The sequence below is a fragment of the Cynocephalus volans genome, chromosome 3 (assembly GCF_027409185.1).
Source record: "Cynocephalus volans isolate mCynVol1 chromosome 3, mCynVol1.pri, whole genome shotgun sequence".
Lineage (NCBI taxonomy): Eukaryota > Metazoa > Chordata > Mammalia > Dermoptera > Cynocephalidae > Cynocephalus > Cynocephalus volans.
In genome coordinates this window covers 98,641,034-98,653,493 of record NC_084462.1, presented here as the reverse complement: position 1 = coordinate 98,653,493, position 12,460 = coordinate 98,641,034, and the positions used below count along the sequence as shown (strand labels likewise).

At 34.6% G+C, this 12,460-nt stretch overlaps 1 protein-coding gene across 1 annotated transcript in view; it reads left to right on the top strand.

Annotated features, from left to right (window-relative positions):
- SPRED1 (sprouty related EVH1 domain containing 1) overlaps positions 1-12,103 on the top strand; it is a 108,220-nt gene extending 96,117 nt beyond the window's left edge. Inside the window, exons 5-7 of the mRNA XM_063091313.1 lie at positions 257-415; positions 7,692-7,793; positions 10,978-12,103. Of these exons, the coding sequence (XP_062947383.1) occupies positions 257-415; positions 7,692-7,793; positions 10,978-11,628 (912 nt within the window). The 3' untranslated portion in view covers positions 11,629-12,103. The remainder of the gene's footprint in view (positions 1-256; positions 416-7,691; positions 7,794-10,977) is intronic.
- Positions 12,104-12,460: the final 357 nt, after the last annotated feature.

Sequence of the window (12,460 nt, the reverse complement as noted above, 5' to 3'; positions counted from 1 at the left end):
AGCCTTTCAGTTCTTTCTAAGTTGTTTTCAACAGGAATACTCAAAGTTGACTTTTTTTTTTAAATAACTTTTTTTTTTTTTTTTTTGACATGGCTCTAATCATGTACATTTGAGTTTTGGGAATTGTCATTCATAGTGATGATGGTGGTACATGCTTATTAATTTGCTAAATACTTCTTAACATGAAAGTATCTTATTTTGTGATTGTTGTTTTTAATATTCTGGCACCTAATGAGTTGAGGGTTGTTCCCACTAGGCACCCGAAGAAGATACTTCCAGTTCTCTAGTGAAAGATCACCTTTTCCAGCAAGAGACAGTTGTTACCAGTGAGCCTTATAGAAGCTCAAATATAAGACCTTCTCCCTTTGAAGATCTGAATGCCAGAAGAGTCTATTTACAAAGCCAAGCCAATCAGGTGAGTAGATAAATATTTTTCAGCATGTTACTCATATATGTAGAAATGGGATGTGTTAGAGAAGGACATTAAGACTATTCCCTGATCTCAGGGGAGAGCTGTTAGTACTCACCTTTAAGTATGATATTACTATATGTTTTCATAGACCCCTTTTTAAGGATATCTTTCTACTCTTAAATGACTAAGTTTTTATCACATGCTTTTTTCTGCAATAATCGAGATGATTCTATTTTTTTCTTCCTTTATTCTGTTATTGGGTAAATTGTAGTAATTGGTTTGCAACCTTGCAGTCTTGGAATAAACCCGTCCAGGTTGCCATGTTATATTCATTATATACACATACATATACACATATGCACACATGCATACATAAAATTGGATTCAATTTGCCAATATTTTGTCTAGGATTTTTATGTCTATGTTCATGAAAGAGATGGACATATAATTTTCCTTTTCTTACAATAGTCTTATCAGGTGTTGCTATAAAGGTGTGCTAGCTTCATAGAATAAGTTGGGCAGTGTTTCTTTTTTGCAGTGTGTGAAGGAGTTTAAGACTGGTTATTATTTCTTAATTGAATGTTTGGTAGAATTCTCTGCTGAAGCCGTGTGGGCCTAGATTTTTCTTTATGAGATGGTTTTGAATTACAGATTCAATTTCTTTAATAGATAAGGACTATTCAGATTTTCTAACTTTTTGTTTCAGATATAACAAGTTGTATTTTGCAAGAGCTTTGTCCATTTTATCTAAATTTTCAAGTTTATTGGCATAAATATGTCCCCTTTTTTCATTGTTGATATTAGAAATATGTGCCTTCTGTCCTTTTTGATCATTCTTACTTGCTTAGGAGTTTATCAGTTTTATTAGCCTGTTCAAGAGTGTAACTTTTGGATTTTTTACTTTTTTTTTATATTTGCTTTTTGTTTTTTTGATTTCTGCTCCTGGTTTCCATTTTCCTACATTCTTAGGTTTTAGTTTTTAGTTTTGCTATTTTCTGTTTTAGCTTCTTGTGAAGGCTTAGTTTCTTGATTTTTCCCTTTTTTTAGCCTTTTTTTTTTGCCTTTTTTTTTTCTAACCTATGTATTTAAGACTATAAATTCCCATTTAAACATGCTGTATTCACATTTTACAGGATTTTATATTGCTTATCCATTTTTAATGGAAAATTTAACATGCCAGAGATAGAATGAATAGTGGAACAAACTACCATATACTACACTACTTTCAACACCTGCACTGGCAAAATGATGAGGTGCCACATTTTCATTATTATTCAGAAATGGATTGTTTGATTTCTGAATATTTGGGATTTTCTAGTTTTCTTTATTATTACAAATATCCTGTCAAAGAATAATTGACTCAGTATGATTTCATTTCTTTAATGTTTGTTGAGACTTCGTTGATGACCCCCCCATATGGTCAGTGTTCCATGTGCATTTGAAAAGAATGTGTATTCTTAGTTTGGGTATAGCATGCCTTTTTGTTGAATTCACTCTTTTATCATTTTACGATATCCTCCTTCTAGTGATACTTCTTGCCTAAAAGTCTACTTTCTCTGCTATTCCAGTTTTCTTCTGGTTAGCATTTGTACAATGTGAGTATGTTTTTTCATCTTTTTACTTTCAACATTTCTGTTATCTTTTATTTAAGGTGTCTCTTTTAAACTATGTATAGTGAATTTTGTCTTTTCCCAGAGTGTCTTTGTCTTTTAACTGGAGTATTCTGTACACTTTTTAACTGTAATTACTGGTACAAATCTACTATCCTATTTCCATTTCTCATTTGTTGTCTGTTCTTTTTTCCCTTTCCTTATTCAAATATACTTAATTACTTGCTTTTTCCCCTTTATTAGCTGATTAGTACAGTTCAGTATTTTTAAGAGCTTATAGTGATTACAAATGCATCCTTGACTCCTTAGAATCTGCCCTAAATTAATACTTTTTTGTTCACTTCAGGGACAATGCACAGATTACAGTATCTTAAGTCCATTTACCTATCTTTTTACCTTCTGTGTGGTTGTTATGAACTTTAATTTTCTCTCTTTCTCTGTGATATATATATACATATATATGTCTTTAATTTATAGATATCTTAAAACCTTTCAAAATATTATTTTAAAGTCAATATTAATTGAAATTTTACCTACCTATTTATGATTATTTCATTTTCTTATATCCATTGTTTATTACCATACTTTCATCTAGGATCATTTGCTGTTTATTGCTGTTGGTGACCTGAAAAATCTTTTATTCTTCCATTTTTGAAGTATGTTCTGCTTATTACTGAATTCTGTTATTGTTTTTTCCATCAGTTTAAAAGATTAATACCATTGTCTTCTATTTTCTTTCATTTCTATTAAGAAATATTGTCCTTATTTTTGTTTTCAGATATTTTATTATGTTATTCCTAGGTATTATGTTACGTATCCTGTTTTGGACTTATAGAACTTCTTGGATCTGTGGCTTGATGTCTTTGAACAGATTTAGAAATTTCTCAACCAATATGTCTTTAAATATTATTTCTGGATTTGAGGCTAATGGAGAGTTAGAACTGGAGATAAAATTTGAGAATCATTATGTAAGGATGGAAATTAAAACTATGAAAGTAATTAAAATTATTTGGAAAGACTATCTAGAATAAGAGTAGTGTTCAAAATTACAACCTAGAGATCACTAAATATTGAGAATAGTGAGTTAAAGAACAGTCACATAGATAGGAGAATCCAGAAATAATAATGTCCCAGAAGCCTAGGGAGGAGAGTTTAAAGGAGTTGATGTAGTAATTAGTTAATATATCACAATAAAATGCTCCAATAAAATTTGAATTCATCTCTGCAAAGGTAATTGGTAAACTTACCACAGTTTCTGTGAGATAGAGGCATGCATGACAGGAGAGAAAACAAAGATAATATTTTTGCCGTGCACTTCTCTCTAGAAGCTTGACTATAAAAGCCTTTCTTATGAGTACATAGAGCTAGAGAGGTGCAGGATCAAGGAATGAATATGTTTATGAAATGAAGTAAGTGGAAAAGTTAAAGATTCAGGACAGAGAAAATAATTGATAGAGCAAAAGCACAACAGAGACTATCAAAGACACAGACAGAGGAATTGCATGAAAAGAGGTAGAGTTACTTCATCTTCCAAGGCAGAAGAGAAATTTAGGTAGAGCTACAGATTTATTATGAAGGAGACAGAAAGTTAAAGAAATTCAAACTTGATTAATTCATCATTGTGGACCTCAGTATTCTTGGAAGAGACTAAAATTTGACTATTGTTTAGCACGTTTTCTATATAATTTAGGTCTTCATAAAATACTAGATCATCACTAAAAGCTACCTTGGTGAGTGTAAATGCTACACACTAAAAGCTACCTTGGTGAGTGTAAATGCTAAACAGAGTAATTAGATACTTGGAATATTTCATTGCATTGAACTGGAATAGCTTGATGGATCCTTTTCTGGAATACAATAGAGAAACAACCTTGCCAAAAGGACTAAACTACTGCCCCATTGAACTATGAATGGTTGAAGATTTTACTTTACTTGTAAGCTAGCAAGTTAACCTGCCAGTTTTATGAATGCTGCCAGAAGACATAAGACTGCTGGGTCAGAGACAAAGGACTTTTTTACTCAGATCACAATGTGTAACATGAGCTTCATGTTTGTATTGGTTCCTCTTGTGCCCCCAAGTCCCATGGGAGTCATATTCAGGAAGATGTTGTACATTTAGTGGGTTTGCATCACTGCATTGGAACCCTGAGCTTAGGGAAGCTTAGTCTTTTATAATGTGCAATAAGTCTGCCTGAATTTTACTGTGGAAGGAGACATTGTCCTTGTTATACTAGACACTGAACAGACCTCTTTTGAAAGGACAGACACTATGTCTTTCAAGGGTTTCATTATACAAGCATCCTTGAAAAGATAGTCTGAAACAAAAGACAGATAGTGCCTATGCTCACTAGATCTGCAGAAATGAGACCCGCAAAGAATTGTCACCTAATGCTAGCTTAGGTTTTTCTCGTCATAAGGCTTAAATAGGCACTGCCAATGTTTGTCTTTAACTCATTTTCTGTTTTTATGGGCTGTTTAAATCCTTTGCATATATAAGTAGGTTGTTTTAAAATTCTAATACACTCAGTCAGGTTTTAGTTAAGTCTTATAGGCCTGGAAACCTTAATAGCTCTTTTACTGAATTTCTCTTACTTTCAAGATCCTGAGGGTCTTTTCACTATAGATGAATAAGACATAGTGTATCAGTGAGCTTATGATCAAAGATTTATGACATACTTAATACGCAGAAAAGAATATATGAATTCAACACCTGAGAAACACCAAAAATCTTAAAAAGTGAATACTCCCAATTTATTCTCTTGCTTTTATCTTAGAGGTAACCATTACCTTGGATTTTATTTATTTATTAGCATTCTCATGCTTTTCTTGATAGTTCTACACTTTTTTTCTTCTACCAGTGGGTATTTCAGTTCTTTCCAGGTTTTTGTTGTTATTAGGCATACTACTAATAAAAACTTTCTTGTCCACAGCTATCCATGTGCAAAGTTTTTTTTTAGGGTGTATAGAAGTGAGCTTTTGATATTGATGTGCTACAAAAGGCTTGAGAGAAAGTAGGCTTTAGGATTGATGTGTGCCACATGTGCAAGGGATATATATTGAGCATTTGAAAATCTTTAAAAATAGCCATGATTGTTCCTTTAAAAATTGATTTTAACTACACGCTCTTTTGTAACCTCATTACCAAGTAATGAAGATTTCAGTGCCACTTCTGTGTATTCTGGGTGCAGGTCTTTTTGAGTTTTATTTGTGGCCAGTATCTCCTAGTTTGTGAGTGTTTTTCACTTTCTTTATGATATTTTGGTGAACAGACATTCAAAATTTTAATGAAATTGATTTCATCAATCTTTTCTTCGTGTTGGTTTTACAAACTCCTCCCTGTCTTTATCACATAGATTTTCTCTTTATTTTGTGCTAAAAATGCTAAAGTTTTGTCTTTAGTCCACTTTAAACAGATATCTCAGATATATCTTCTATGGTAGGGATCCAATTTTATTTTTTTCCATAAAAAACTAAAGAAAAACCTAATTTTTCTAGCACAATTTATTGGAGCCTTCTCCACGCCCCCCCCCCCCCCCCACCATGTGCAGTGCCATATCTGTCATATATCATTTCCATATGTTGGGTCTGTTTATGGCCTCTCTAATTTGATCTGTTGTTTTTTCTATCCCTGCACTCGTGCCATGTTGTCTTTGTTACTAGAGAATTACTGTAACTCTAGAATAAGTCTTAATATCTGTAGAGCAAGTGTGCTTACTTTATTTTTCTTCTCGGTTCTTTTTTTTGGCTATTTGCCCTTTCACAAAATTTAGAATCAACTTGTCAAGTTTGGTGAAAAATCTTTTTGTAGTTTGTATTTGAATAGCACTGAATCTGTATATTAGTTTGGGGGAGAACTTAGTCTTATCCATGAATATGTTATATCCCTCTATTTAGCTCTTCTATATCTCTCAATAAAACTTTGCATTTTCTTCATGAAAAGATTATACATCTTTTATAAGATTTAATCCTTTGTAACATTTTGTTATTGTTGCTATTGTAAACGGAATCCTTTTAAAATTTTGTTTGTGAACAACTTTGAAGAAGCATCTCCCATGTTTGTTTTCAGCTGATAAATTCTCCTAAAGGCTATAGCAATACCTCCAAATTCCCAGGGTATTAAAAAGCCATAGTTAATTGAGGTGTGTCTTATAACATCTGTGTTTAATAAATGTGCAAAGTCAACATTGTCCATTTGTCTTTTCACGTAGAGGACTAATATTTGTAGACTATTGACTTGGCGTAGTTTTCAAAGTATGTATGTGTTTGAGTGGTGTGTGTGACTTTTTTTCTGAGAAGGTGAAATTGGGGTAATAAGTGAAAAAGTGGATATCCTTACCTTTTAAAATAGATCTCAGGAATGTATATTTAATATATAACTTGAGGTTATTGCATTCTATCTGGAAAAACATTTTTCCTCTCTACTTCCTTTTCTATAATGCTCTTCTGTTTTGTTTTGTTTTGTTTACTTGACCAAGTACTTAACTCATTCTGCATTTACTTCAAGTCCCATTTCCTTTATGAAACCTTCCCAGACCATTTAATCCATAGTAATTTCTTTCCCTAATTCCTGAATTTTTATATATTACACTTATAAACATAGAAGGTATCCATAATTTATTAATTTATTAAATTTAAAAAGCAAGGCACTGTACAAAAGGTCCCATTTGTATTTAAAACTTCTAAAGATTCACATATTTGCGCATGTGTGTGTGTGTATGTAAATTTTTGAAAGAATGCACTAAAAATTTTTAAGATAGTTAACTTCTAGGACAGGGACTGATGGTCTGAGATGGAAGGAAGATTTTTACTGTGTGTGCTTTTGTACTGTTTAAAAATTTTGCCATGTGCATGTATTACTTTTTATTTTCAAGGTTATAGTTTTATTAAGGGTAACAGTGGGATTTGGATCAAAATGCTCCAGAAAAATAATGAAGGAAAAAAACAGGATTGCCAAAATTATTGAAGCTAGGTGATACATGTACATGTGGGGATTTGTTATATTATTCTTTTGTGTATGTTTGAATTTTTATAAAAATTTTTTTTAAATGAAACATTGATAAATTTGAACTATAATCTTGCTCTGAAATGGGCCTTGCAATTTAAAAAACTAATGAATGTGTTAGAACACTAACTGTATCTATGATAGGTTTTTTTTTGAGATATGACCTATATACCATAAAATCACCTTTTTAAAGTATACAATTCAGTGGTTTTTAGTATATTTGTTTGTAAGACTATGCAACAATTATCACTATCAAATTCCATAACATTTTGTCACTTCAAAAAAACCATACCAAATAGCAGTCATTGCCCCTACTCTCCTGTCCCCCAGTCCCTGGCAACCACTATTGTGTCATATCATCACTTTATTTCTTTTTATGGTTGAGTAATAATTAATTATATGGATCTACCACATTTTGTTTTCCTATTCATTAGTTGAAGGATATTTGGGTTGTTTCTGTATTTTTGCCTATGTATTACTCGTTAAATTAAATTTTACATATATACTCTAAGTTGTTGTTTTTTTAAGAAGGAATGACTCAAAGTTTTTTATCAAAATCATTTTGAAAAACTTTATTGCCAATAGTTATGAAGTTTTGGAAGGTACATTGAATTTGGTTTCATTAAAAATAAGAAATTCATTCTTTTGTCACTTATTTGTATTTTAGATAACGTTTGGTCAGCCAGGCCTAGACATTCAGAGCAGAAGTATGGAATATGTACAGCGGCAAATATCTAAGGAATGTGGAAGCCTAAAGTCTCAAAATAGGGTAAGTAATGTTTATCTTCTATGGAATATAACTTGTGAAATATACTATAAAGCAAATGTACCTCACAGGGCCTGGTTTTCCAAAGCCTTACAGTTTCAAATATCGACGTTACAAAAAAACAGGAAATTTTCCCCAGGCTATTTGGTATGTGTTGTAAGATAAAAAGTTGTAACACAGCAAGGCTGCTGGTTCAAAGACAGACTAGTTACTGATTGATACGTAGAGTTACTGGGAAGCTGCTGTAGGGGGAAGGAATGTTTGCTGAGATCAAGCTTTTGTTGGTGGATCACTTAAATTATCTTATGGAATGTCATCTGGCTTGTTTCACTGAGAGTTACCAGCCGATATTGTTAAACTGTAACCCCACCTATGTCTCTTCCTGTAACTTCTGGGCTGGAGAATAAATGCAGGAAGAGAACCCCAATTCGGGGTTAATTTCCCAAATGAAAGGAATGCCTCTAGAGGGTTCTGGGAAATTAACCACTTTGGGGCTTCTCACTGCTCAGAAGAGATGGGCTTTGAGTAATCCTTTGTGGCTCCGTCACCCAGGGGAAGAGGGGGGACAAATCAGTGGGGGGCAAAGCAACATAACTAATTAGCATATAGGTGAAATTTTCCAGTCCTCCTAATTCTCCCCATAGTTGAATTGTACTTGAAAATTTTTCAGGGTGTTAATTTGCTGCATATATGCTTATAAACACTGTTACTCTATCCAGACTTCTCTTTGAGTTTGGGGGATTGCCAATTCCAGATAGGACAATAAGAATAATATATTGTTAATTTAATGAACTATATCCATTACCTCACTTTTATCCCAGATCTGGGATTTTTTTAAGCCCAATTTCAAATATCTGGGGAATAGAAGTTTGCCCCAACCTCTGTCGGGTACTTACTTGTAGACTAGTTACTGTGTTCAGGGACTGTAACTAGGAGATATAAATTTGACTACTAGAAGTCTGCCTTAATGGGTGATGGGAATGGTCAAAAGATTAATTTTGCTTCTTGATCTCAAAGATCAAAGAGCCAATCTACCTTGGCTTAGAATGGTTAGAGAGCAAGCAATAGAGAGAGTGTGCATGTGTGTGTGCTAAGTCGCTTTTTAGAGACTTTCCATATAGCTAAGCTATAAACATCTATCTCCTTATCTTAGTTTGCTAAGACTGCCATAACAAAACACCACAGATTGGGTGGCTTAAACAATAGAAATTTATTTTCTCACAGTTCTGGAGGCTAGATGTCTAAGATCAAAGCGCTGGTAGGATTGGTTTCTTCAGAAGACTTTTTCCCTGGCTTGTAGATGGCAACCTTCTCACTGTGTCCTCACATGGTCTTTTCTCTGCACACACATCCCTGGTATATTTTTCTGTGTTTCTAAATTTCCTCTTCTTAAAAGGATGCCAGTCAGATTGGATTAAGTCCCACCTTAAAGGCCTCATTTTAACATAAGGCTCTTTAAAGGCCCTATCTCCAAGTATAGTGACATTCCAAAGTACTACGTTTTAGAGCTTCAACATGAATTTGAGGGGGATGCAATTCAGCCAGTACATTCTGCCCTCTGGTCCCAAATTTATGCCCTTCTTACATGCAAAATACATTTATCCTCATCCCAGTCACCTCAAAGTCTTCACCCATTTCAGCATCAATTCAGAGTCCTATAAATTTCATCTAACTATCATCTCAATCAAATGTTAGTGATACTCGAGGTATGAATCATCTTGAGGCAAAATTTCTCTCCAGCTGTGCGCTTGTAAACCAGACAAGTTACTGTTTCCAAAATACAGTGGTAGAAAAGGCACGGATAAACATTCTCATTCCAAAAGTGAGAAATTGAAATGAGGAAAGGTGTCATGGGTCTTATGCAACTCCAAACCTAACAGAAAATTTCATTAATTTTAAGACTCAAGAATAGTGCTCTTTGGCTTGATCCTCTGTCCTCCAGGCCCACTGGGATGGTGGTCCCACTCCCTTGGTTGGAGGTGTCAGCATCACCTCTAAGGCCCTGGGCTACTATAGCATGGACCACTGAAACTGAGGAGTTGGCCCCACCTTCTGTGACTAAGGAGGAAACAGCCCTGCCTTCAGGTTCATTCTGCCACATAGCTCTCTTGGCTCATCCTGGAGAATCCTGCAGTAGAATACTACAGTAGAATCCAACAGCCTTCCCTCATTTTGTCTTGCCTCTGTCCCCTTCAGCCCAAGTCAGTAGCATTTCACTTTATTATATGATTGTCCAACCACACCCTAGGTCTTCTCTCCAGAACATGCTTTCTCATTTTTTACAGTATAGATAGACTGATAATTTTCTAAATTGGTTCCTTTTTGCATAACAGTTTCTTCAATTCATCTCTCTCCACTCACATTTTATTGTAAGCAGCAAAAGAAGCTACGCTATACTATCAACACTTACTTTGCTTAGAAATCTCCTCTGCTAAATATCCAGGTTTATCACTCACAAGATCTGCCTTTAAAAAAATACTAGAACACAATTCAGCCAAGTTTTTTGTCACTTTATACCTAGGATTGCCTTTCTTCTAGTGTCTAATAACATGTTTTGCATTTCCACCTGAGGCCTTGTCAGAAGCACCTTTTTCCATGTTTCTACCAACAGTCTCTTCAAGGCGCTTTCTAACCTGTATCTCAAAACTCTTTTTGTTTCTACACATTACCCAGTTCCAAAGCCACTTGCACACTTTTAGATATTTGTTGTAGTGGCACCCCACTGCTTGGCACCAAAATCTGTATTGGTCAGGCTTCTCCAGAGAAACAGAACTGACAGGATGTATAGATAGGAAGATAGGTTGAGTTTTATTTTAAGGAATTGGTTCATGCAGTAATGGAGGTACAAATCCAGAATTTGCAGGGCAGGCATCAGGCTGGAGATCCAGGGAAGAGTTACAGTCTGAGTCTTAAGGCAAGCCTGCTGGCAGAATTCCTTCTTGCTCAGGGGGAGACCACTCTTTGTTCTGTTAAGGCCTTCAACTGATTGAGTGAGGTCCATCCACATCATGGAAGGTACTGTGCTTTGCTCGTAGTCCACCAGTTGAAATGTAGATCTCATCCAGAAAACATACCACAGAAACATCAGAATGTTGGAGCAAATATATGGGCACTGTGGCCTCATCATGTTAACACACAAAATTAACCATTATAGTTTTTACTGCAGTTTTATCTCATTCCTTTTTAGGTCCCTTTGAAATCAATCAGACATGTCAGCTTTCAAGATGAGGATGAGATTGTCAGAATAAACCCTCGAGATATCTTAATACGTCGCTATGCAGACTACAGACATCCTGACATGTGGAAAAATGACTTGGACAGAGATGATACTGATGCCAGTATTCACTTTTCTAAACCAGACAGTAAAAAATCAGACTATCTGTACTCTTTTGGGGACGAGACTAAGTTAAGTTCACTCAAAGACTCTGTGGTATTTAAGACACAGCCTTCCTCGTTAAAATTTAAGAAGTCAAAACGAAGAAAAGAGGATGGTGAACGTTCTCGCTGCGTATACTGCCAGGAAAGGTTTAATCATGAAGAAAATGGCAGGGGAAAATGTCAGGATGCTCCAGACCCTATTAAAAGATGCATATATCAAGTTAGTTGTATGCTCTGCGCAGAGAGCATGTTGTATCATTGTATGTCAGACTCAGAGGGAGATTTTTCTGATCCTTGTTCATGTGACACTAGCGATGACAAGTTCTGCTTACGATGGTTAGCCCTGGTAGCTTTGTCTTTCATTGTACCATGTATGTGCTGCTACGTCCCTTTGAGAATGTGCCATCGCTGTGGTGAGGCATGTGGGTGCTGTGGTGGGAAACATAAAGCTGCTGGATGAAATGATCCAGTGCCAAAATGAGATTAAAATCTTTGTTTCCAAGAATTAGCTAACTTGGATTTGTGGAAGCTTTTGGCAAGCAACATGAAATCTTGCCTGGTATTGGGGCCACACGTGGAGGAAGCAGAACTTGTCAATTCTTGGCATTTCACAAATGCTAGCCATGCCTAACTTTTTCCCTTGAGTGCATGGCATGTTTTGTTACAAGTTGTAGTGCATTTGCAGAAGGAAACCATTTCTGGTTGTTGGCTATAAAAAGTCAGCATAAAATATGATCCAACTAAAAGGGATTAATTTTTGGCATTTTTGTATATTTATGTATTAGGTGATGGGACTTTTGAAAGTTTGAATTCATTAGGACATGAACTAAAATTAAAAGTGCACTAGGGGGACAGTACATTTCAATCTAAGAAAAGTTAACACTTGGGAATTATAAGATGTAAAACAAGTGCAACTAAATCATTTATTAGTTGTTTTTTGAAAGCAATTTTATGTATAAATAACAAATGTTTATATTTAACTAAATGTAAGGTACGAATTATTATGTATTAAACTTTTCTTCTCCTTCCTAGTTCTGAAGTAGATATACATGTATCTACTGTCACATTCCATATATTTTGAATATTTAACTCATCTAGTTAATAATGTTTTTATTCCATGTGAATGATTTGATATTTTCATCCTCATTTCTCTTTGGCTACCATTTATATTGAGTTATATCTGTACATTCTGGTAATCTTAAAATCCTTTAAAATATTCTAATAGCCTTGAGTGACCAACTTTTTTTTAAGCACAGATGTAATTGTCTAATGTTCTGATGGGAGCGTAACAC